This window comes from Peromyscus leucopus, chromosome 5 (genome assembly GCF_004664715.2).
Source record: "Peromyscus leucopus breed LL Stock chromosome 5, UCI_PerLeu_2.1, whole genome shotgun sequence".
NCBI classification, from domain to species: Eukaryota; Metazoa; Chordata; class Mammalia; order Rodentia; family Cricetidae; genus Peromyscus; species Peromyscus leucopus.
In genome coordinates this window covers 7,371,865-7,397,578 of record NC_051067.1, presented here as the reverse complement: position 1 = coordinate 7,397,578, position 25,714 = coordinate 7,371,865, and the positions used below count along the sequence as shown (strand labels likewise).

At 51.5% G+C, this 25,714-nt stretch overlaps 1 protein-coding gene across 1 annotated transcript in view; it reads left to right on the top strand.

Moving 5' to 3' along the window:
* The window catches only part of Tgfbi (transforming growth factor beta induced), a 29,756-nt gene extending 5,639 nt beyond the window's left edge, over positions 1-24,117 (top strand). The window contains exons 3-17 of the mRNA XM_028863342.2: positions 7,932-7,996; positions 9,252-9,412; positions 9,697-9,861; positions 10,123-10,269; positions 12,225-12,366; positions 14,963-15,175; positions 15,769-15,906; positions 16,401-16,546; positions 17,166-17,302; positions 17,930-18,060; positions 20,105-20,229; positions 21,216-21,318; positions 21,629-21,708; positions 22,718-22,742; positions 23,473-24,117. Coding sequence (XP_028719175.1) covers positions 7,932-7,996; positions 9,252-9,412; positions 9,697-9,861; positions 10,123-10,269; positions 12,225-12,366; positions 14,963-15,175; positions 15,769-15,906; positions 16,401-16,546; positions 17,166-17,302; positions 17,930-18,060; positions 20,105-20,229; positions 21,216-21,318; positions 21,629-21,708; positions 22,718-22,742; positions 23,473-23,513 — 1,819 coding nt within the window. The 3' untranslated portion in view covers positions 23,514-24,117. The remainder of the gene's footprint in view (positions 1-7,931; positions 7,997-9,251; positions 9,413-9,696; positions 9,862-10,122; positions 10,270-12,224; positions 12,367-14,962; positions 15,176-15,768; positions 15,907-16,400; positions 16,547-17,165; positions 17,303-17,929; positions 18,061-20,104; positions 20,230-21,215; positions 21,319-21,628; positions 21,709-22,717; positions 22,743-23,472) is intronic.
* The last annotated feature ends 1,597 nt before the right edge of the window (positions 24,118-25,714 follow it).

Genomic DNA, 25,714 nt, shown 5'->3' with positions numbered 1-25,714 from the left:
ACTTGCGGGAGCCTGACCTTCCTCTTTTCAGCAAAATAGGAAATTTCCCTGAACTTGTCCCAGTGTGAGAGAGTTTTAAAATGTGTTCCTTTTGCTATCGCTTTCAGCAACTGTCTCCAGCTGAGAGGAGGAAACATGTTCCCTTAACATGTTCGTTGACATGAACACCACAGTGTGTGGCTCAGATTATGTTAAGCAGTTGTTGATCCTGCTTTCATAGAGCAGGAGTGAGACCAGCAGCTCTCTGGGAGCCTCTGCACAGTCCATGGCAGCGGTGCACAGCCGGTGGGCAGCCCAGTCTCTGAGCAAGGTGTGAGCTGGGACCCTTCTCAGATCCAGTGAACAGATGCTCAGCAGAAGTTCGTGCTCTTTATAACAAAAAGCGATTATGCAAATTCTATATGGAACATCTTTGCAGGACACCCAAGTTTTAAAAACCAATTACCTCCAGTACTGATAGGTGCATACGTGATCTACTCAAACTTTAGTTGCTTAATTAAACGTGAAGTCAGATCCCACGCAATTGCTTCTCAGAAGGTGGCCAGCATGCTGGTGCCAAGCAGCAGATCTTCAAGTCAGAGCCTCAGGTTTCACAGGGCACCTGTAGCAAGCTGGCCACAGGGTGGCATTTGCCATGCTGTGTCAGATGAGCCTGTCTTATGGAATTTGACTGAGGAATTCATGGCGGCTTGATGGCATTCCTTGAGAGTTCCCAGACGCATGATGTTGACAGTGAGTTGTATTGCTTTACTGACTTCTACCCATGTCTCTTCTCTGTGTGCCAGGATGAGCCACAAGCCACAGGAGGGGGCTGGCAGATGGTCTTGGGTAGAGTCCTCTCCTCTAACCTGATTTGGTTTTGAGAGCACAGTGACGTACTGGGGCAGCCCTCTCACCCCAGTGAGTGTAGGAGGTGGGGGAGGCAGGCACCGGCCACCAGCTCCAGGAAGGGGAAGATGGATGGGGTTGTGGATGGAAGAATGGTGTTTGTAGTGGGGGTCAGTCAAGGCCCAAGGCCATCCAGGCTTTGACCTGGATCACAAAGCTAAGAGAAAAAAACATTCACATCCAACTCCTGAATGTGGCTGGGGCTTTGGGAAGCCTAAAAAAGAGGAAGTGAGATGAGGAAAACATGGGCTGATAAGAAACTTTATGATCCCAGATGGAACATCACGTGCAGCCTTGGCCTCAGGAGATGGAGCTGCCTTGGAAGAGACCCAGGGGACAAAGAGGGGAAGAGGGAGAGATGGACCTCATCTCTGTGGTCCTCAAGGACTAAGAGCTTTTCAGGAGAGCAGTGAACACAGGAGGGAGGTCTCCAAGGGAGCTATTTCTGACCTGATATGGCCACAATTAAGTGCTAGGTGGGGGGCTGTACTGGCCGGAGTTAATGGCGACTGGGTCCCTAGAGGTGCTTAGTTGACGACGAGTGGGAACTAGAAGCGTGACACTTGGAACAGAGGACTGTCTTGACAAACCAGCACGGGCACTGGCGTTTTCTCAGCCAGATGTCAGGCGGGCTACAGCAGAAGTATGTACTTCTGAGACCAGAAGGAAATTTTGGTCCCGAAAACAGATGATGAGCACCAAGTGTGAGGTAAAGATCTTGCCATGTGAGGTCACCAGAGACATGGAAACAGGCCTAGTGACTATGGAGCCTAGAACCCCTTGTCTGTGCCTGTGAGGCTCTGGGTGCTGTCTTCCAGAGGGTAGGGGGTGGCCCTGCCGCACTCAGTGTGGTCCCTGCCACACTGGTGAAGCCACTGAGTCTCCCAACACTAGCTGTCTGCATTTCCAAGGAGAGAAGAATCGGAGACTTTGGTGCTGTGTGTCAAAGCAGCGAACGCTGTCACACTGATTGATGGCAGGGTTTGGTCAGCAAAGGTCTCCTGTTTGGTGGCGTGACTGGATTCTATTCCTTAGCAGCTCACTTCAGCCTCTACTTCAGAGCTGTAGAGCCCCAGAGTGACGCAATCGCTGATCAGACAATAGACCTGTGGCTGACAGACAGGACCTGCTCTGTGATTTCAGGCAACCATAAAAGGATAGGGAACCATAAAAGTTTTATGTGTGGCTCTAGGCTCTAAGAGTCTAGACAGAAGCCTCTTATCTGAGGCCAGGGGATGGGGGGTCTGCTCAACAGACAGGTTGAAGCTGACACAACAGGGATGTCATAGCCATGGCTGGAGCTACAGCATCCTGAGGTGATACAGAGGGCCAATGTGGAAGCCAGCAGGTGGGGGTGGCAGCAGTCCATCCCAAAGTCTTCAAATTGCCCCCCTGGCAGATAGCATGGCTCACAGGTGAGAAGCCATTTTCTGGAGCCAAGAGGAACTGACAGGACCCTCCTTTTTCTCCAGCTTCTGGTGTTACTCTGCCCTTCAGCCACATAACATAGTTCCTCAGCATTAGCAGAAATCGGACATGTTTTGAAGCCATCGGGGACATGGTGGCGCCTTCCTGTCAGCTGGAAGGTCTACTTCTAGTAGATGTCATTCTGGCACAAAGAAGCCCTCCATTTCTCCCTCCCATGGATCCCTTCTCCTGGTCCCAAGAGGGAAAGAGGTGGTCAGAAGCAGGCTGCACTGTCCCCAGACCACGCCTGTGTGTATTTCCTGTCCCCATCCATAACTTGCTCTAAGATAACAGAGACTGAGCATACTCCAAATGCCCCATGAGGCAATGCTTTCTAAAAATTCTAGATCTAGACCATTCTGTAAACTAGTAGTCTACTGATATACTAGTAGTAGCTGATGTGGAATTTTGTTCTGTTGAGAATTTTCATGAGCCCATGTAGATGCCTACATCCTAATCTGAAACCTGTAAATACATTCTTTTACATGGAAAAAGGGACTTCACAGACATAACTGGGGTGTCTACCTTTGGAGAATCTGATGGGATCATAGGGGTCTTTGTAAAAGCGAGGCGAAAGTTAGAGTCAGAGAAAGGGGCGTGTCGAAATCCACAGCTAGAGCAATGTCACCAAAGGCTGAGCAATCCAGCAACCTCCAGAAGCCGAAGGGCAGAGAGGGGAGTGTCCTGGCAGCTTCTAAAAGGAAGATGGCCTTTGATTTTAGGCACATGAGGCCGATTTCTGACCCTAACCTTCAGAATTGTAACACAATACGTTTGTAGGATTTTAAGCCACTGAGTTTTAGGTAGTTTGTAACAGCAAGGTATCAGAAACTAATAACAACCCTCACTGCTCTGTTTATAGCCCTCAGGATGTGATTTGATCACCTGGCTTCATGGAGGGCTTTACTTTTGATGAAGTTGTGTTTGTTATGTTAGATTATAACTGAGCTTCTATTTTAACAGTTCTGTGGGGGCGTTTTTATTTTCATCAGCTTTAGAAGCTCCACACTGAGCACTTAGAACACACCACTGCACTGAAGTAGTTCCTGTATGCTTGCCCATTCCGTTCCCATAGTCATTCTCTGACCAAGTAGTGGGGGATTATTTAAAAAGAGAGAGAGAGAGAGAGAGAGAGAGAGAGAGAGAGAGAGAGAGAGAGAGAGAGAAGAGGAGAGGAGAGGAGAGGAGAGGAGAGGAGAGGAGAGGAGAGGAGAGGAGAGGAGAGGAGAGGAGAGGAGAGGAGAGGAGAGGAAAAAAGACAAAAAGAGCCCATTTGCAGATGAGAATACTGAGGCTCCAGAAGCCTGAACAACCTACTGAAGAGTCATACACTGAGAAATGGGGAGGTCTGGCCACTTTGTGCCATCCCCTGGAGAATCAAGCCTGGCAGCTAGGGTCAGCAATGCCACAGGTATCCAAGGGAGCAGGCTAGGGTCTAGGTGGATTGTCCTACGTCTCTTTTTACAGCCCCACATCTGTAGCCAGGGTCCTAGAAACAAGTCCTCTTGGAGTCAGAGATGCCCTTTGGGCCAGAGTCACTGTCACCTCCCAGTGGCTTATTCAAGTCTGGTGGTCATTATGATGACTGACATGAGACTGAGAACCAGAACTTCTCATCAGACACAGTGGAATCTGGGGACACAGTCAGCATCCAACAGCCACCCAAATGCACTCCCATCCATATGGGAAATGCCATGAACCCATGTTCTGAAGTCACCTCGCAGCGCACTAGGCTATGAAAGTTTCTGTGGCAGAGGTCTTCACTGGGGCACAGTCGGTTAGGAAACTTCAAGAATCAGCTTAGCCTCTGTCCAAGGAATGGCATGCAGAAAATGAGCCGCTCCAGGCTGGCAGTCCATGGAGCATGCTGACATCTAGATGCCGTGAATGTGTGTTTGCTCTATGGTTCATCTCAGGCAGAGTGACGCCATGAGTATTCCCTATCACAGGAAGCTTTGCTCAGTCTTCATTCCTTACTCCGCCTTCTCCCTCAGTGTGGTCAGTCTCCTGCCTCTTAGGACAACAGGAGACCCATGCTGCACATTTTGGGGAGTGAATGTTCTAAGTTTGTATTAGCTCAGTGGAAAATAAATTTGGGGAGAAATTAGTGATACTCTCCCCATCCAATCCAAGAGAAAACACTAGATAGGCATGGGAAAGGGCACCATCTTGTGTATTACGGGAGCCTTTAATTAGAATCTAGCTGACGAGACAAGATGCAGAAACCAGTAGCCTGGTCCTTCCTGTGAAGGGACATGTGGGGACTGGGGACATGCAAGGAGAGGCACCCATAGTTTCCATCCATTTCTGCTGGGTCTAGAGAGGTGGTACCAGACTTAAGTTCTATTCTTACAAAGTCTGTATATTCTCCAGTGGGAGCCTATGTAAAATGGAGCAGGGCAGAGAGGGTAGGAGAGTTCACTCTGGAGACTGCCAGCTCAAAAGGTGCTGGTCAAGAATGCTCCAGTCAGCTGCTTTCTCTGTCTGCAGTCCCAGCTGTCCCTGCTACCCCGGGCCTGAGCCGGCTGGTTCTGCAAAGGGCTTATACTGTCTGGAGAGCTAGGAGCATGGAGGCTGCCTCCGCAGAGCCTTCTCAGCACAGAAGGCTGATGTCCTCAAATGAGAGCATGGCCTAGAGAGAGACCTGGAATGGCTGCCGGTGAGCCCAGGAAGGAGAGTCTCCAGCGCAAGAGGACTGGAAAAGGCTTCATAGAGGGCTGTGCTTGGTTACGGCCTTTGTCTGGAGAAGGATTCACAGCCTTAGAGACTGAAGCTCTGCTGTGAGGACGGTGGCACAGAAGCCATGCCCATGTGAAAGCAGGGCACTGTCCAGCCGTGGGAGGGCCGGGGCAACGAGCCCACCAGAAAGGCTTTGCCTTCAGCACTCCGGACACAGCACCAAATCCGTCTGCCCCTCAAATGTGCACTTGGTCAAGAGCAGTGGTCAAAGAGCTAGCCTTGCTAAAACGGGGAGAGCCTAGGGATACCCCCACGTGTCTGGGCTCTCAAGGACCGCTTGGCCCGTCCTACCCCACAGTTTGCTTTCTGACTATCCTAAGCTGTCTGTCCTGAGACTGTTCTGCTCAGGTTGTCCCTTCCTCATCAGCCCCTCCACTTTCCACTTCTCCCCCATGTCATTCTCTATCCCTCTTGTGCATACATGTACACACAGGAACACACACACACACATGTACTTTGAAGATCTTATCTTCTTTTATCTTCATTGAAATCCTGGTGAGGCCACCCAAGCTGTTCGGCTGTCCTTTGGTTTGGGGGAGGGGCACTAGAACTCAGAAAGCTAACATTTGGTGAATAGAGTCTGTGGGCAGTGTGGCTGGGCGCTCCAAGCCACGGAACATGAAACAGCCATGTTCACCAAGGGGGCCCAGAGAGCACTGTGTGGATAGGCCAGTTTTCCCCAAATGCGTCTCTAACTCCGTGGAATTCCGCATCGGCACTTTGGGAGAATAACTGAATTGAGGCGATGGCTTTATCTGATTCCACCTCCCCAACTCCAGTCATAGAACCCTGGTGGTGTTTCTGCATTTATTTATTCTATTTATTTACGTGTGTGTGTGCGCGCATGCGCGCGCGTGCTCGTGTGTACTCGCGCAGAGGTCAGAGGACAGCCCAGGGGCATCGGTTCTCTCCTCCATGCAGAGCTGAGGATCGAACTCAGGCTGTCAGGCTTGATAGCACGTGCCTGCTGAACCATCTTGCCATCCAGCCCTGGTATTTATCAGAGAAAGCCTGGGATTCTGCGTGAGTGCGTGCGTGCGTATGTGCTTGCGTACGTGCGCACGTGGGTGTATCGGGGTACGGGGTCCTGATGCTGTAGGCTTAAAGCTTGGGGATCTCCCTGAATTATAGAGCAACTGCTTTAATTATGCTGCACTCTGTGGTTCAGAAAATAGAGGCCACAGAGAGAAGTGGGTTCTCAAGATCACCCCACTAGTCATGGAGAGATCCTAAAGTGAGCCTCCTCATCCAGGATGGCTTCTCCTACACCACTCTGCCTTGGCAAGTTCTTCAGCGGCGGAGATGGCACACATTCAGAAGCTAGCATTGTGGGTTGGTCAGTGTCAGCCCTGATGTCTGTCTAGTTCTTTAAGTACAGGGACTCAAGGTAAGAAGGGAGAGGTGGGGAGTGTGCTGCAGAGCAGGATGCCAGAGGGTGGAGAGAGCAGGACACGGACTAATCTGTAGCCTGTTGTGCCTCTGTCTAGGGGGTGGCGTCTGTCTAGCCAAGTGACACCTGTAGCTCCCTGGCTGTCTGAGAACCTGAAACCTCCTCTGGGTGACAGATGACCATGCTTCATCCTCACGTAACTGAGTCTTTCCTGAACTGATTCCAAATGAATTCACAGGAGCCAGCAGCCTCCTCAGCCCACACTCCTCCCCACCCCCACCCCTACCCCCCAGCACCACATTTCTTCCCGCCTGCCTGCCTCCTTTCTGATGATGTCATCCCTGAACGAACAAGACTGGCAAATCTCTAAGATACAAGAAAGAGGGGGGAAACTGGATTGTTTGCATTTGGCTCTAGGCCTTGGGGGAGGGGGGAGGGGGTGGGGACTGCACATCTGTGGGCAGCCGTGAGCACAGGGCTTCAGGCTCCTTTAGCTGCGATGTTATTTGAAACTCTCTCAGCTTTGTGGTGTCCTCAGAGTATCGGGGTGGCTGAAGCATGTTTTGTGAAGTCCCGACAGCAGCCAGCATCCCATAATGGGCTCCTTGGAAGGAGGAGAGCAGACAGGCTTTAGTTTTCTGAAGAAATGACTGTTAAGTACCCTGCACGTCTTGTGTCATCCAAATGCAGAGGATCTTGCAAATTGGTGCTATTGGGGCCTCTGGAAAGACGATGGCAAGGTTGAAGATGAGGGTAGGTGGGAAGTAATTTATAAATAATCACTAAGATGTTTTAAATTTGAAACTGTAAACATGTTTTTAATACATTTTTATGTAAATAAATAGCAAAACAAGTGCCTTCATGAAGAGGCACTCTATTTTCATTTGAAAGTAAAAACCAAGAGAGCACAATGATCACCCATACTCTGCCTTTTGGGTTATTAAATTAAGTTCTAGAGTAGCAGAAGAGAGACAGAAACCACAGCCCCTCCACCCTCCACACATGCATTTTACATGTGTGTTGAGACCCAGAGAAGAGGTGGGACCATAAGGATGAGTTAGGTTCAGAGCTAGAACCCACACAGGACTTTCTAGTCCCCCCAGCTCCTTCCCCAGAACACCATTCATCTGGTTGCCTGTGCGTGGTTGTTGGAGGTCATTGCTGGGTGAGTTATGTTTCTGATTGGGTTATTGAGTGTGCCGCCTTCACCTGGTTTCCCAGTCAGTTGACTGCTGGTGCTAGTAACCATCAGAAACATTTTACAAGGCTGAAGTGAGGTGCTCCTGGCCACTGATCAGGACAATCATGATGGAGCACACGCTGTCCTAAGAGTCAGGGTGCTGTGCCTGCCGCCTGTTTTCTGTCGTCCCTGTGACATTTCTTCCCTGAGGACATCTGGGAGGAAGAGTGATGTGCTGAGGGACATACTCCTGTATCTCTCTTTCAGAGTCATCAGCTATGAGTGCTGTCCTGGATATGAGAAGGTCCCAGGAGAGAAAGGCTGTCCAGCAGGTGAGTGAGCCAGGCCCTGCCTGTGGGTGGATGGGACAGAAGGGCAAGAGGAAGAATTATCCTGCAAAAGGCAGCAGAACCATAGCAGAGTGGGGGGCACAAGGTTGAGTTGTCCCTCCCATGCGCTCACTGAGCCATGAGGTGCAGAGGACGGGGCAGAGGACGGAGGTGAAAACACCACCTCTCCTGACCCTCACCAAGCAGGTGGGGAAAGGCCACTGCACTCTGTCCAGCCTCTTCCCAGTGGCTGCAGGCTCTGCCCTTGCCTCAGTCGCTGGCAGGGATCCTGGGAGCATCTAATAAGGGTGACCCGTTAGCCCTTCAGGGCTCATTAGCCCTGCTGGGGATCAGCCAGGATAACAGGTCCCTGGCCTCTGGACCAGCAGGAGGAGCACCGCAGACCAGTGGGCTTACCCATAGGCAACAAAGGGCCCCACAGACGGCCACAGTCAGCCAAAGATGGCGTGATACCTGTGAATCGTATCAGAACCTTTGGTGCCACACAGCAATTACGCAGGGTTTGCATTTTGTCTTAGCTTTGAAATTCAAGGTAGTTTTTAAATTAAGAAATGAACAGGAATTTAAAAAAGAAAGCAATTTGACTTAGTGTCAAGATCATGATGGTGTAGTTAGGTGGCCAGCACCATGGCATCGCTAAGCAATGCAGAGGGCAGTTGGAGAGATCAAAAGGGATAAGGGTGTTGACCTGTGGGGGGACTCAACTTTGGGGTGATAGTCTCAGATAACTTAAGGATGAACACTAGTCTGTGTATGTGCACACATCTGCTATCCCAGCTCTCAGAAAGCTGAGTCAGGAGGATCACCGTGAGCTGAGGGCCAGCCTGGGGCTCCACAGTGAGTCTGTCTTAGAAAGTGAACAGACATCCAGTTGAGAAATGCGCAAATGACCCGGAAGGTTTACACTTCTTTCACACTAGCAAAGCTGTCGGGGAGTAAGTGGTAACAGCTAGGGAAGTCTGTGAGACCAGTCGGGAGTTTCCCTCTTGCTTCTACAATTGCTTAAACAATTAGAAACTCCCCGCTAGGCTGGTCCACACGGGGGGCATTTGGCTCGCTCACGGAGTGGTTCTACGAAATGTGAGTTTTAGGCTCCTCCATCAGCAGATGTCTGGGCTTCTCTCCACCCACCCGCCCCTCCCTTTGCTCTGCAGCTGTGCCCACCGTCCCTGCTGACAAAGAAACAGGGTAGGTGTGTATCCAGGATGGGCTCACAGCCATCCCTCTGCCTCTGCAGCTCTCCCGCTCTCTAACCTCTATGAGACTCTGGGAGTCGTGGGATCGACCACCACGCAGCTCTACACAGACCGTACGGAAAAGCTGAGGCCTGAGATGGAGGGACCCGGCAGCTTCACCATCTTTACCCCTAGCAACGAGGCCTGGGCTTCCTTGCCTGCGGTGAGAGGAGCCTCCTGCTGGGGCGCTTGTCCTGGGAACCGCCTTTCTCCTGAGACCTGGTCACACAGTGGGGTTCTCCTGCTGTGTCAGACACCCTTTCCCTTGACCCCTGAGGGAAAGTTAAAGCAGGGCTCCCCGGGTGCCTTCCAGTGGCCTCATCTGCCCACTGATGCTTATTAAAGGAGGGACTCTTGGCAGAAGAGGGGTCTGGGTCCACTTGGAGCCGGGGCCTCTCCCTTGAGTAGAGGGCTGCTGTCTCTTAACTGTCTGCCCTTTCTTTCTAGGAAGTGTTGGATTCCCTGGTAAGCAACGTCAACATCGAACTGCTCAACGCCCTCCGCTACCATATGGTGGACAGGCGGGTCCTGACCGATGAGCTGAAGCATGGCATGGCCCTCACCTCCATGTACCAGAATTCCAACATCCAGATCCATCACTATCCCAACGGGGTAGGAGCATGCCCAGTTACCCAGCACCAGCACTGTCCTCTGTCCACAGCAAACCCTCCCCTGGCCCACCTGGGGTGTTCCTTTCTAGGGTTCTGCCCTGCGGTGTGATAAACGGTGACAAGCCCTTGCCTCCTGGGTCTTCTCTACAGACCCTCCCCACTCCCACTCTGCTCCCAGCTGTGGACCCACGGTCTGCCCTTCCTGGAGTTTGCCCTTCCTCGAGCCTCTTGTATTGCTCACCCTTGCTTCTTCTCCGGGCAGATTGTCACAGTGAACTGTGCCCGGCTGCTGAAAGCTGACCACCATGCAACCAACGGTGTGGTACATCTCATCGATAAGGTCATTTCCACCATTACCAACAACATTCAGCAGATCATTGAGATTGAAGACACCTTTGAGACCCTTCGGGTAAGGGACCACTTTGAGTAGAGGCCCATGCTGGGGACAATTGGCTTCCCCAAAGGGGCCTGGCAGGGTGTCTTCTGCAGAAGGACCTGAGGATGTCCCAAATGTGGTTACTTGGAGAAGATACTAATGAGTACTGGGGCTTGACCCACTCCAAGCAATGCCCCTATTGCAAAGATTTCCTTTCTTTGGTGTTTCTGGATAATCCAGCGGTCTGTTACAGTGGTAGACAGTCTTCTGAGCCTTAGGGCTAAACTGTAAAGTCCAGAAGTATGAGGGCCCTCCTTCCTGATGCTCCTTCCCACACAGGACACTATTACAAATGGCTCATCAGCTGGTGTGGTGTTTCTAGACCATATGTCCCCAGCCTGGGGCCTCATACCAATGTGTCTGGAGTATAGACCTTGCAGAGAGTCTGCTGCTGTGACTCAGAGTGTAGTCTTGATTCCTGAGCCAGCTCCTGACTGCTCTGGCCAAAGGCATATGTCTAACAACTGGAAAGGCCAGTGGTTTCCTGTTGGCACTGGCCACACAGGAGGAAGTGGGCAGAGGCTGCCATGTCAGGGATTTTGCCTGATTCAAGGAGAACTTCCTAACCACAGAGTACACAGTGGGAGTGGGACAGTCCCTCCCTGGAGATCTCCAATGCAGAGACAAACACACACCAGCATGGGTGCAGAGGGGCCTTGGCATTTGGGGAGAGCTCTTGGCTGGCTGAGGGAGGCCCCAGGGAGTCTAGCTCTTTAACAGCTTCTCCCTGCCTCTTCTGGGTCTTCAAGGGACTGTTACCCCAAATTTGACAGCGCAAACTTTCGTTATCAGCACAGAGTCCTATTGAGTAGCTTCCCCTTACTGTTGGGATTGACAGAAAAAAAAAAAAAAAAAACCAGATTTCCTCTTTCTTATTCCTTCAGCCCTCCCTGATACCCATGTGTCCTTCTAGTACATGCTTCTTAAACCCTGTCACTTCCAGGCCTAGGTGCCGGGGGACACAGTGAGCCAAATGGCTACTATTCTTTCTGGGAAGACAGATGAGATGTGAACAAGGCAGGACAGTGTGATGAGCTTGGGGAGAGTCAGCAAGTGAATGGTGGGTGGGCAGTGTAGCCCAAGAGGGATGTCCAGGGAGAGTCAGCAAATGAATGGTGGTGGGTGGGCAGTGTAGCCCAAGAGGGATGGCCAGGGAGAGTCAGAAAATGAATGGTGGGTGGGCAGTGCAGCCCAAGAGGGATGGCCAGGGAGAGTCAGCAAGTGAATGGTGGGTGGGCAGTGTAGCCCAAGAGGGATGGCCAGGGAGAGTCAGCAAATGAATGGCAGGTAGTGTAGTCCAAGAGGGATGGCCAGGGAAGGCTTCTTTGGAGGAAATGCTTTGAGTGGAGAGGCTGAAAGATGAGAACAGCCCAGGCTACACAGCCCCAATGCAGAAGCACCGCTGCTGAAGGGAAGCCTGCGGGCTGAAGATCCTGCAGGTCTTACAGATGGGGAGGCTCTCTATCTGAGTGCAGTGAGAAGCAGCTCTGGCTGTTAGGACAATTGTTCTGGATGCTGTGTAACCCCGAGTCATGTGATCTTTACCCTCCATAATCACTCACGAGATTATAGCTGGGAGACATGACAGTCAGGCTCCCTGTCTTCTGAGAACCTGTGCCAAGAGGAATGGCGTTTTGGTCAAGGTTTGAAGGAATAGGAGTCTGAGAAGCAAAGAGAGAGAGGCGGAGGGAACTACTGGATAAAGGCGTAGAGGTGGAATGGAGCGAATCCATCAACACCTGAAAAAGAGCCAATGTGGCTGGAGCACAGGCCGGGGCTTGTGGAGTCCATGTTGACACAGAACTTCAGCCAGGCTCCTCTCTCGCTTGGGACTTCCCTAAGTGTCTCAGGTCCCCAAGGGAGGCATAGCCAGGATGTGTGCGTCTTGCCAGGTGGGCCTAGGAACTTTTCCTCCCTTCCCCACACAGGCTGCTGTGGCTGCATCAGGACTCAATACCCTGCTGGAGGGTGATGGTCAGTACACACTCTTAGCTCCAACCAATGAGGCCTTTGAGAAGATCCCCGCTGAGACCTTGAACCGGATCCTGGGTGACCCAGAGGCCCTGAGAGGTGAGCAGTCTCAGCTCATGTTGCTGCCTCCTTGGAGGAGCCCAATGGAGCCCTGGCCTATGCTAATGCCACAGTTTCAGGATGTCCATGGCAACCCTGGCTTGTGTTGTTCTCTGTGGCCATGTTGCTGTGGAAGCCAAGCAGAGCGAGTTCTGGGGGTCCCCAGCTGACGCTGGCTAAATAAAGGCAACAAAACTGGAGTGCCCCGAACTGTCAGGTGGATGGGTGATGCTTACACAGCTTGGAGGAATCAGGTGTGGGTGGCTGGCGGTGGCATCCTTCAACTGGAATCATCTTGGTGACCTTTTATGTCTTTCTTTCTATGTCTGGCCAGAGGCTTCATGGGTAACCAAAAAATAATAGTTAGGAATCAGTAATGGTCAGTTGATTTCCATTGCTGGTTCCATCTTTCAGCTCCTAAGTTAGGCGTGGAAGGTAGATTTAGGAGTGTTTTCACTCTTACCTCACCTGACCGACCCCCTTTAATTCTAGGACTTCTGGAGGATCACTAGCACTAAGCTGCCCAGTGAACCTCCAGACCCTGTAAAGTCCACATTCTTCCTTCCAGACGTCACTAGGCATGACTTCATTAACACCTACCTTGGCAGTGCACCATGTAAGATGCCTAGTGCTTTACAGACACCCTCTGCATTTAAACTCTTCAGGTCAGGCAGGGGAGGACGGGGACACTTCAGAAAGCACAGATGGGGGCTGTGCCCAGATGAATGTTGTCCTTTAAAATAGCTGTTGTGGCCTGAGAACTGGTGCTCCGCAGCGAGGACAGCCCGAAGTGTGCCTTCAAGAAAGTCAAAGTCGGGTAGGCAGAAGGCTTCAAAGAAGCTGTTGAGATGGTCTGGTGAGTGTAGTGAGGATGGGCGAAGCGTCGAGGGCTAGGAAGCTTCTGGGAGAGGTGCGGCTGCATCTCTGCACACACGCCTGATAGAGCCAGATTACAAAGAGCAAAGATTTCCTTTGGTTCACAATCTTGGATGTGTTATTGCATGATCACTTGACCCCATGGCTTTCAAACCTGTGGCTTTGGAGGTTGGGCACCAAGTGACCTAAAGACCTCTCACTAGCTCTACCTTTTAAAGTTGTCACCACCTCCCAACAGTACCACCCTAGGGGCCAAACCTTTAACATAGAGGCCTTGGGGAGGGCAGGGGGCATTCAGCATCTAAACTATCACGTGCATCAAAAAATCCCTTGTACACAGCGCATTTTTATAGTCACTGATATTGGAACTCAATTACAGACCCCAGCTATAGAGGCCTTTTGTTTATCTGCTTCTTCTATGCAACAACCAGTTTGCTCAAATCAGGGGCCCGCCTTCTGCTGCTATAGCTGCAGACTTGAAGGCAGAGGGTTGGGATCTACATCAACAGTGCCCAGTTTTGTCTCTAGGGGCAGGAAGCAGCCCCGGGCTGGCATATTTTGTTTGAAGCCTGACTTCTGGTCCTGCTCTTCTCACACCCGTGTGGCCCCTACTTCACCCCAGGACTTCAGTTTACTTCTCTAAGAAGCATGATCCCTCGAAGGCCTCATTCCGACAGGGCTCACTGTGTAGCCTAGGCTAGCCTCCAATTCAAGGCAGTCTTATTTCTGAGTGCTGGGATTACAAGCATACCACCTTGCTTGGCCCCGGCACAGATTTGTCCCTTCTCTGCTGACTGAGTTGGGTCAGTACTGGTTCTCAGAGTCTGTTTCCAGAATTCTGGTGCCTCTGTCAGCCTCAGAGCTTCCCCCCGAACTGTGACAGGGAAGTTTTGGTTCCCACACTCAAGGATAAACTGAAACTCCCCTCTGTGGTGAAGCTGAGACAAAGGACCTTGGTGACATTGGAGAGCAGCATCTGGGAACCTGTGAACTTGGGAGAGGGCAGGGCATGTCCTTGACTGGTCCCTGCTGCTCACTCTGTACAGGGATCCTAAGTGACCCTGAGAATCTGTTAGAGGTGTGAGTGTGGAGGCTTCACCTTATGGCTGCCCCCATACCTGCCTCCAAAATAGTGCCTAGACATGTGAGTAAGCAATGGTTGCACCATCCTCTAAGACAGATCCCGGCCACCAGTAGACCTTGGGGTAAGATGAACATAAGCCAGAAAACAAGACATACAAGTAACTCACAGCTCTCCTTTGGGGCAGTTTTCATCGTTTCCTGCTGCATTCTAATTCATAAAGGCCTAAGACATAAAGATCCACGGTGGGCCCAGTGGAGGTTTCCCCTTCCCTCTGGTCCATTAGGAGAATTCACCCTGAAGCCCAGTGCTCATGAGCTAATGGTTGGTGTTTCACTGTCACGGAGAGGCCTGCATTTCAGCCTAGGGACAATGCCAATCTCATCTATTTACTCATAAGGAAGATGAGACTCAAGGGACTCAAGCAGGCTAAGTGGCTGGCCCAGGATCCGCAGCCAGGGGATTTAAACCCAGGCAGTCTGACCACAGAGTCCCAATGGTTTTAGACAGTGGTAGGCAAGAGATGAGGATGTGGTCCCTGTGGTACCCCAGCAAAGTCCTCAGCCACAGGCAGGCTGGGAGTCGGCCCCTCCAGACAGGCCATGGCAGGCACTAGACCTGTGTCCTGTTCTGCCACAGACCTACTAAACAACCACATCCTGAAGTCAGCCTTGTGTGCCGAAGCCATTGTCGCTGGAGTTTCCATGGAGACCCTAGAGGGCACCACATTGGAGGTGGGCTGCAGTGGAGACATGCTCACCATCAATGGGAAGGCTGTCATCTCCAACAAAGACGTCATGGCCACCAACGGTGTTATCCATTTCATTGATGAGCTGCTCATCCCCGATTCTGGTAAGTGAGCCTCAGGGCCTCTGTCCTACCCAGCTTCCTCCCTCTTCAAACACCCCTGTGGCAGGGCCAGGCATATCCAGCAATCTTTTGGTCCATTCCCTGCCCTTGGTACAGTACACAGCCCCATACCTACCATGAACCTAAGGTCTATGGGAAATGTGAACCAGACACTGTCCTGAGGCAACCAGGAACATTTTAGGGTATCTAGGAAAGGAATGAGACTCCATCCTAGAGCTCTTTCTAGTCTGCATCCTGTGGTTGGGCCCAAAAAGCCATTTGCTGATGTCATAGCATTTTCTCTCCTTAGAGAACCCAAGGCCACTGGCTCAGGGAAGAAGGCTGGATGGACTCTTGATTTCCATTCAGAAAGGAAGCCAGTCTCTTCCTATGGGAGTATCTTCAGAAGCGGCTACACAGGCCACACTGCCTCTTCTCCCCAGTCAGACAGGCCCAGGCCAAGCCAGTCCCAAGCCTGGGACTGCTGCCTGCTACCAAGCGACTGTGGTTCCTGCCGATGTCCATCCGTTGAGGGTGGACCGTGACATATACACATGGCCCTGTTACCTTTTGAACTCCATTTCTCCTTCTTGTAGCCAAGACACTTCTTGAGCTGGCTGCAGAATCTGACGTGTCCACAGCCATTGACCTCCTCAGACAAGCTGGCCTCAGCTCACATATCTCTGGAAAAGAGCACTTGACCTTCCTGGCCCCTCTGAACTCTGTGTTCAAAGGTAACATGGGGAACACATTCTGCTATTCTGTTGTCTCTGGGACAGCTGCCGCATCCCTACAGCACTTGCCCTGATTTACAACAACAGCCTTGGAACCTTCTGCCCACCACAGTCCAAAGCAGATGTGACTCTATCAGAAACTTTGGACTACCCATTGTTTATCTGAAACTGGCGGGAGAATGGAGCAGGCTTCGGCTTTTTGTTTGCAGGGTCAACATCAGTGTATAAGGGCAGAGGTCAGCTGAGCTACCACCACGGGGATGGCAAGAAAGACCCTCTCCTCCCATTGAGGGCAAAAGTACAAAACCCCTCAGTATCTACAGTTACTTTTTTCTATAATAGATGCCAAATATTAAGGGATTTTGGCAGCCACGCTTCCTCTCTGTCTCCCTTTCCAAACCACGAGGGGGATGGGCTTTCTGCTCTGTGTGTCTCATCATCCACTCCATCTCAGGAGCCTGACTCTCTGGATCTGTCCACCCCTTTGCTTACAGATGGTGCCCCTCACATTGATGCCCAAATGAAGACTTTGCTTCTGAACCATATGGTCAAAGAGCAACTGGCTTCCAAGTATTTGTACCATGGACAGACACTGGACACCCTGGGTGGCAAAAAACTGCGAGTTTTTGTTTATCGGAACGTAAGTTCTAGGTCCTAACTCACGCCCCTTCTTTGGCTTTGGCCCTACAAAATGTTTTTTCTTTCTTTCTTTTTTTTTTTTTAAGTCTTCAATAGCCAGGGGCTTATGTAAGAACTGGCTTCTAATAAAGGGGAAGCAGTTTCTGGGAAGGCCCTGGTGCTCGAGGACACTTCCTCTACTGCAGGCTTGGAGAGTAAGGCTCCACCCTAACTGAATGGGGCTACTGGAGACCCAGCAGGATGGACAGATGGGGGAGAGCATGGAGACTTTGGGTCCTCCCAGGCCTCTGTGAAGAGAAGCCCCACGAAACTCAGCCCTCTTTGATCCAAGACCATCCCATATCGGATAGGAAAGAGCACGGATTGCTCCTGGTCTGGGACCAAACAGGACCGTTTAGCCAAAGATGTCCAGTGACTGGTGAAATGAACCAGTCATGAAATCACCTCTAGTCTGTCTGTTGACCTTTGTCTTGTGAGACTGATCTTGTCATGGAGTCCTTGTGTCATTTTATCAGAACTGCTAGGCCCACCCTCCCTTGAGAAACACTCCCTGGGGGATGCCACTGGAGGCCCCTGCCAGAGAGGACAACCCCTCCCTTCCTCTCCCCCTCTCTGTGCAGAGCCTCTGCATTGAAAACAGCTGCATTGCTGCCCATGACAAGAGGGGACGCTATGGGACCCTGTTCACCATGGACCGGATGCTGACCCCCCCAATGGGGACCGTTATGGATGTCCTGAAGGGGGATAATCGTTTTAGGTAACCATCCCGGGGCTGTCGAGTGGTCATGCTGGACCTCAACTCTCTTGTCCTACTTCCCAGGGGTGACCTAACGCTAGGGACACACTGGTGTGATCATCCTTGGTTGGGGTGTGGAGAGGATGAGGGTCTCAAACAGGACTCCGGCCAGCAGTGTACTCCTCATGCCCACTGTACGGGGGTCATTTTTATCCCTACACAAGGGTATCACTCACACCAGAAAGTCCCCTGTGAGCTAAGAGCCCAGGCTTTACGGACCTGTCGCACCTTCCTCTTTCTGCATTTTATTTATAGACAGCTGAGGCCACCATGTCCCTTTGCTTTCTTACCTCAATCCCTCTGATTCCAACTGCTAGTTCTCTAATGAGTGCTATCAAGCCAATGTTTCCCGGGCACTGACTTCAGCCACCTGCCCAAGGGCTGGGAGACTGGACCTCTGGCTCCCCAGGATCACACACTCAGCCGACACGGCCTCAGCCAGGCTCTGGGTCAGCCACTCCAGTTCTCCTCTTCCTTCTTCCCTCTGGCCGTATCTCCTGTGTGTAACACTCATGTGAAGTGCAGCGGTCTCCCCTCCTGCTGCCAGGGGGCATGGAAAGCAAACTAGTTTTCTCTGTTTGTCTCCAGCATGCTGGTGGCCGCTATCCAGTCTGCAGGACTGATGGAGACCCTCAACCGGGAAGGGGTCTACACTGTTTTTGCTCCCACAAATGAAGCTTTCCAAGCCATGCCTGCAGATGAACTGAACAAACTCTTGGGTAAAGAACAATTTAAGCAGATATTCCAGCTTCTCTGAAATAGCAGGCCATCCAGGCCATCCCAGGAGACAAGTAATGCATTACAGAGGGACTTGGTGGTGGGGCCATGTTGTAGACATGTGGGCAGGATTAAGGGGGCAGCAAATGGGACAACAGTGGAAAATGGGTTGGGGTGAGGACAGGAGCCAGGGAGACTCGGGACAAAGGACACAGAAAACAGCCAGAGCCATTTCCCTCATAGTAGGGCCATGGCAAAGGGGGGACCCGAGGGCCCCTCCCTTCCTTCCCTCTCTTGGGCCAGTTGACTTTCAGCTGGTTGTAGGAGGGCAGAGGTGATGCCACTCAGTTTCCTTGGACACGGTGCCAAGCAAAAAGAAATTAGCCACTGAGGTGTGCTTTCCACTGGGGGTCTGTGATCATGAAACCACTGCCCTGCATTAAGTGTCTTCAGAGATAAAAAGCCTTCCCTGGGCAACTCAGCTGAGGGTGGTGGCCAAGAAGGTGAGCGAGCTGCTGAACCTCTCTGAGCCTCAGTTTCCCCTTTAGACAAATGAGGTTAGCAATAGTTCCCGGCTCACTATGATGCAGATTGAATGTGACACACAGGACAAGACACACGTTCCATTAATAGTGGTTTTGACTGTGAGATGGGATGGGGTGATGGGCTTTACCTCTGATGCATGCCCACCCTCCCAGCAAGGTGAGCCGGGGTATGAAACGGACGAAAAGGAAGCGACGCAGCCAGCCTCAGAACAAACATTGTTTATGCCTCCCTTCCTGCAGGAGACTAGAAGGCTCAGGTTGCAGTCGGCAAGGAACTACATTTGTGTCCTGTTTCATTTTATTTATTGCCAAGCAAATGCCTGTGTCTGTGGTGCTGACGCAGGTTCCTGAGAAGAGGGGAGAAGTTCAGTCTGTATATAAACGTCCCATCCTCTCAGCCCCACAAGAATGGAATACTCCCCAGGAGGCCTGTGCCTGCTCCAATTCCCTCATGTTGAGATGTGTGAGAGTGGAGGAGGGGTGTGGAGAAAGCTTCCCCAACAGCCCCCAAGCCCTATGGGTAGGGTAAATGACACCTGAGGGGGAGAAGGTTGGCCCTGGTGTTGGGGACCTAGACAGGAGGCCCTAGCTTGACTTTGCACCTCTGGGACATATTTTGTGGAAGGGGAACTCTTACCAGCTTCAGTGTAGATGCCCGGGAGTCCCTCGGTACAGGGGGCCCTATGCCCTAGCACTGTATAGACGTGTTGATGACCAAATGAACTCTCTAAAACATTTTAAATTTTCCTCTGGCGTTCCTGGTCCTGGGAATAGCCACTCATAAGCCCTAGGGGAAAAAAGCCATTGGCTGTCTATGGGAGGATCAGAGACCAGGGAATAGCTGGCAGATTTAGGTGCTGCCTCTCCTGTAACTTGGGCAAGGCATCGGATGCCTGCCCCAGTTGGCAGAGAAACTGATGTGGGCTGGAGGGAATGTTGTGATGTGCCGGGGAGGAAGGATGCTGTGGAGGGATCAACTGTCTCAGCCCTGACCTCATCGGCTCCATGGCTCCTCCAAGCACAGCTGTTCAATCTTTCAAGTTCTCCCTCCAGGAAATAGCTCTCTCCAGCAGAAAATGCACTTGAGGGCATAATGTGTAAATATTTCACTACTGTGTTATAGTCGGCAGGAGCCACGTCAAGGGTGAAGCATCCCAGATGCCGATGCTGGAAAGGTCCCTGGCTTTCCAGGCAAATATTTAGCTCATGGAAACATGAGTCATACACGTAGAGGAGTATGGATTAACTCCTTCTCAGCTGCCACAGAATCCAGCTAACTTAGCTGCCTGCTGGCTCCAGGGCCAGCTCACAGACACACTTGTCTGCTGACCGTTAGGCAGAGTGGGCCATCATCTGTGCACACAGTGGGTACTCAGTACACACTTCTGCTGGTTCAGTGGATTGTCCTCAGGAGAAACCACGGGTATCTTCTCTTGTCCCTTAACCTCACCAGTCACCACTCTTGTGCTTAACAGTGTCTCCTTCTCCCACAATCTTACAGCAAATGCCAAGGAACTTACCAACATCCTGAAATACCACATCGGTGATGAAATCCTGGTTAGCGGAGGCATCGGAGCCCTGGTGCGGCTGAAGTCTCTCCAAGGGGACAAGCTGGAAGTTAGCTCGGTGAGTACGTCGAGGGAAGGTTGGCTGCGTGCTGCCGTGCCGTCTTGAGGACACACCTCACCAGGCACACAACTTTTAAGATGCTAACTGAACCTCTGAGTGTGGTTTGTCCAAAGACAGAGAGGAAAGAGGAACTCTTGAGGGATGCCAAGGAGTTATAGTTAGATGTAAGAACTTCCAGATGTTCGGGGCAATAGGGCAACTGATGTGGATTGTGAACTTCAGGAAGTGGGAAGTAGTTACTCATTGTGAGAAGTCGGTACCCTGCCTTCTTCCCCAGTTCCAGTCCCTGAAGCCAGGCTCGCACTGAGCTGTCCCGTGACTGGCATCTTAAGAGGCCCTTCCCTTCTGGCGCTCCTCTGGGAGCCATCTCTAGCTGTGTGTTGGGGGTGGCGCTCAGCTTTGGAGCTGTGTTGAAAGTGTTTCTACCTTGGAAAGAATGCAGCAGCCTCACTCAGCAGAGACCCTCCCTGTGGGTAGGAGCTGGTGGCTGTCTGCTCCTTTCTCTGGATCTTTGGTGTCCCTTGCTCACCAGATCCTTGGAGAGCATGGGAAGACGTGGGAGGAAGGCTGGGAGAGATCTCTTTAACTTGGGGTCACTCAGGGTCTCTCAGGATTGAGTTTCACCTGTTAGAATCCTGTCTGTCGCAGGCACAGGGGCTGTCCAAGAAAGCGTTCACCCCGAGGCGACCTTCCCACCTCCGTAGTTTCAAGGGGCTCTGTGGCCTTTCTTGCACCTCGGCTCCCACTTCTGTTGGGAGACAGTCTCCCTCCTTAACCCCCATCGGGTGAGGGCAGGAATCCTGCTGATTGTACTGCGCTGAGCTTACTAAACAAGTCTGTGGGAGTCTGCAGTGGGGAAGGGCCACTGCTCACCAGAGAAGCCCTGCCACCCATGCACAGTGTGGGTGTGTGGTCAGCAGGCGCCTGCTGAACAAATGAAGCCAGTCGTTTCCACATTTAACAACTGTTGTCTCTTCCCTTAGAAAAACAATGTGGTGAGCGTCAACAAGGAACCAGTTGCCGAAACTGACATCATGGCCACCAATGGTGTGGTTTATGCCATCAACAGTGTTCTGCAACTTCCAGGTGAGGTCCTCATCTGTGGTCCTAAATTAATGGTGCCCATGAGTATGGCCTCCCTGTGGCTGACTGGAAAGTGAATGGGAGCTATGGTTTCAAGATGACACACTAAAGAACTTGAGGGCGTATTTCTTATTGAGTTGCCTCCTATCTTATCCCAACTCTTACATTTCCCAGCATGCATATTTACAGGGGTGCTGGTAGCAGACAAGGTCCAGACATGTGTGTGTGCATGGAGATGCTGGTTACAGAGGGAGCCGGGCTGTGTGTGCACTGAGATGCGGGTAGCAGACAGTGGGCTTTTCTTTCTCTCTAGCCAACCGACCACAAGAACGAGGAGATGAGCTGGCGGACTCTGCCCTTGAAATCTTCAAACAGGCATCGGCATTTTCCAGGGTATGTGTTCTTCCACCAGAAAGCTGTGGGCGAGGAAAGCAGCCGTGGGATCCACCTTGCTCGTGGGGACAGCTCACTCGGAGGCCTCCAAATTAGTCTTCCGTTTTCCAAAGCTTACCCATCCTCTGCAGTGTGTGGCTCCTGTAGTGTGTGTGGAGCTGGCCTCCCTGGCCTCAGCCCTGTATGCCTCACCCAGAATCTCTCTCTTCCTGAGTTTCCTTGCTGTGTCCCCTGCCAGCTTAGAGCATGGTGAGGGGTCCTCTGAGTCAGGTGAAGCCCGTTAGTAGGTTACTGAAGCTTTGGTTTCAAGAGAAGAGGCTTCAGGCTTGAGTCCTGACCCCAGAGCCTAGGCTGGAGCTCTATCGAACATGACCCTCTACTTTTGAACAGAGATCTCCTCCACAAGGGCTCTGCACTCTTACTCTTGGGAGATGCTCCAGCTGATCACCACCCCCAACTCTAAGCTTTGGCCTCAGTGGAAAAGCCTCACTTGGGGTCCCCCAGGAATGTCTATCCTCTACATAAGCCCGCACTTGAAGGGGGCTTGTACAACCAAAGGCCACTGAGCTAACGGAGGGGTTCTTTGAGGCCCATGGGCTCAGCGTTCCCTTTCCTCTTCCCACCTTTGCATTTGTTCTAAGTTGAGATGGCCAAGTGCACAGCCCCTCCCTATACAGGTTCAGTGATAATGTGTACTAGGAAACCTGACACCTGAGGCAGGCATGACACACAGCTACAGTCCTCCCTCTCTGGAGGACTGCCACAAGTTCCAGGCAAGCCAGGGCTACATAGTGAGACCCTGTCTCAAAAAAAAAAAAAAGGAAGGAAGGAAGGAAGGAAGGAAGGAAGAAAGAAAGAAAGAAAGAGAGAAAGAGAGAAAGAGAGAAAGAAAGAAAGAAGGGTGGGAGGTGAGGTGGGAGGTGGGGAGGGAGGGGAAGACAGAGACCGAGGGGAAAGAAAGAAAAATAAATGAAAAGAAAGCCTGACCCATGACTGTTTGTTCTTTCAGGCTGCCCAGAGGTCTGTGAGGCTCGGTAAGTGTCTGGGTTTGCTGTCCCGTCTGGGCTAGTGAGCCCACCAGTCCCTAGCAGAGCCAATCTGCCATCTGTTATCATGTGCAGTAAAAGAAGCCAGCCCCTCAGGGTCAGAGTAGCAAGGCCAGCTGGGGTCAGACAGACAGTCTAGTTTCCTTCTCTGTGACGTGAAGATAGCGGGGCGACAGCCCGTCGGGGTGGATGTGGCTTTGGGCTCAGGGAGCCTGGGAAGATTGCGCAGGGCTTGGCAGGCTCCCACACTGAGGATATCATTCCGAGACGATAGATGAAGAAAAGCCAAAACATCAAATACTGAGTAAGACATGAAGTTCACCAACCCCAGAGGCCCCACTATGTACCCGAACAGGAGAACATGGCAGAGGGGCCTCATGGCTTCTGCCCATGAGATTCTGAAGCTGGACCCGATGGTACATGATCCTAACCTCTTGGTAGTCTGAGGCAGGAGGATTGCAAACCTAAGGTCTAGATAGGCTACAGAATGAGTTCAAAGCTATCTGATCAATCTAGTGAGATCTTGACTCAAAAGTAAAAGTGAAAAGTGGGCATGGCGATCACTCAGGGGTGAGAGATTTACCAAGCATGCATGTGGCTCTAGTATCATCCCCTGGTATCACCAATTCAAAAAGACTAAAAATCCCAGACAGATGGTGGCACACCAGACAGACCGGGGACACCTGCATCTCACTGGCTTTCATGCTCCCATTTTCAGCTCCTGTCTATCAGCGGTTACTGGAGAGGATGAAGCATTAGCAGGAAGGACCAAGGAGGAGTGTACTGCAGCAGCTCCCTGCCACTTTCTCTCAGTTTGCCAAAGAGACCATTGAATGTTTTGAAACCAAATCACACTTCAACATACATGGGCTGCACCGTATTGAGATCTGAGCCTTGGACAGGTAGGGAAGGGATAGAGGAGAGACAGGTTTTTGTTTTTGTTTTGTTTTTAGATTTTGATCCCTGTACACGTGGTTGTTGACCCACTGAACATACAGATTACCTGGCTCTGACCTCCAGAAAGGACCTCTCCAAAGCATGGACTTTTCTGACTGTGCAGAGGGCCTGAAAAGGGGAACTGCAGCATTTCGGAGCTCACAAATGTGAATCAAGCAGTTCCACATTCTGGAAAGCCCTGGCATGTTTCTGTAAAGCTCTTGTACAGCTGGAGAAATGGCATCACGATAAGCTATGAGTTGAACTGTTTCTGTCAGACGTGTCTTGTATCCACACGTGGCTTGGACACTTCTATATGGCCCTGCCCAGGTAGAAAAGAAAGGGTATATAGAACATGTAGAATACCGATTTCCTGAGTGTGATGGAGCCATGGTGTATTTGTAATAATAAAAACCAAAGAGATTTATGGCTGTGTGCTGGCTGGGGTCGGGGATGGGTTCTGCTCCTTGGAGCCTGCAAGCTGCTACACACCTGAAGCCCCCCAAGACCAGGTCAGCAAGGAACTCCAAGGGTGGGTATTGGTACAGTTCCAGTGACTGGCCCTAGGGTGCCCAACACAGCGTGAGGGTGTGAACCCCAGCCTTGGCCCTCAGGTGTCCACACAGCTATGCGGTGTGAACCCCAGCCTTGGCCCTCAGATGCCCACACAGCTGTGCAGTATGGACCCCAGCCCTGGCCCTCGGGTGCCCACGCAGCTGTGTGGTGTGAACCCCAGCCTTGGCTGCACTTGTTTCCACCCAGTCCCGAGTCCTCAGTTTTCACATCACCCAGCACTGTACCCCTTCATTTCTCTGAACCTTCCTCCTTCCAGGAATGAGATGCCATCTTTGTGTTGGGCTTTTGATGACTTGGTCTTGCCAACACAGACCCATCAGTCAAGGGATTAGGTGGGTACTCCAGGAAGGGAGGCCACATTGGGGCTGGAGCCCATCTCCCAGCTCCAGAGACCAGTGTCTGACAAGAGAGCTAGTGCATCTTTCCCAGGCTCTGCCTTCTGGACCCACCCATGTTCAGATCTCCTTCCTGCTCCCTCAACCTATGCCATCTAGACTGTGCTCAGTACTCTGGGGTCCGTACCTTGTGACTGTAGTAGTGACTTAACTTTATAGACCTTCTATGTAGCAGGGTAGTGACCTACTTCCTGGGTTAGATATTTGTGGATACGAGGGTAAGTTAAGACATGGTCTATAGAGTACTGCACAGTGTCGTGTCCTTATTGTTATGTCTTCCTGGATGCTCAGGATCCTTGTAGCCATCACTCAGGTCTTTCCTGAAGGTCTCCTGCTCCCCTGGAGAATGAGACAGCCCTGACCATCCACACCCTGCTCTGCCATGGTGACTCACTCCATCAGGTGGAGCACACTCGACTTCGTGCATACACACACACACACACACACACACACACACAGAGAGAGAGAGAGAGAGAGAGAGAGAGAGAGAGAGAGAGAGAGAGAGAGAGAGAGAGGTAGCTAAAGCATAACATCAGTCAGTTCTGGGACTAGGGTGATGGCCGAGGCAGGAAGGCTCTTCTCTTACATAGTTTTGAGTCTAGAGAAATATAGACATTGTATCAGTCCATTAAAATTGACTGTCCAGGGGGGGTGGATAGATGGCCCAGTGGTAGGTGTGCATGCTGTTCTTGCAGAGAACCTGAGTTGGGTTCCCAGCATTCATGTCCTACAACTCACAACCACCCAGAACTCCAACTCCTGGGGGTCCAATGCCCTCTCCTGCCCTCTTTGGACACCTGCACCCGCATGTATATACCCCCACATACATTCACACAATTAAAAATAAATTTTTTCTCTCATGTGCACAGATATCTTTAGAGGGTCACACACATCCGTCTTAGGTCTGGGTAACAGATGTCTTTGTTGTCATGAAGCTTCCCTGTGGGTGGAAAGAGAATGGTCACTCAGTTAATGGCACCAATGGTGACAAGTGCAAAGACTGAAGCTCAGCACCTCAGCTCTGTGGCGGGAAGGAGCCCGAGGGAGCGGGGC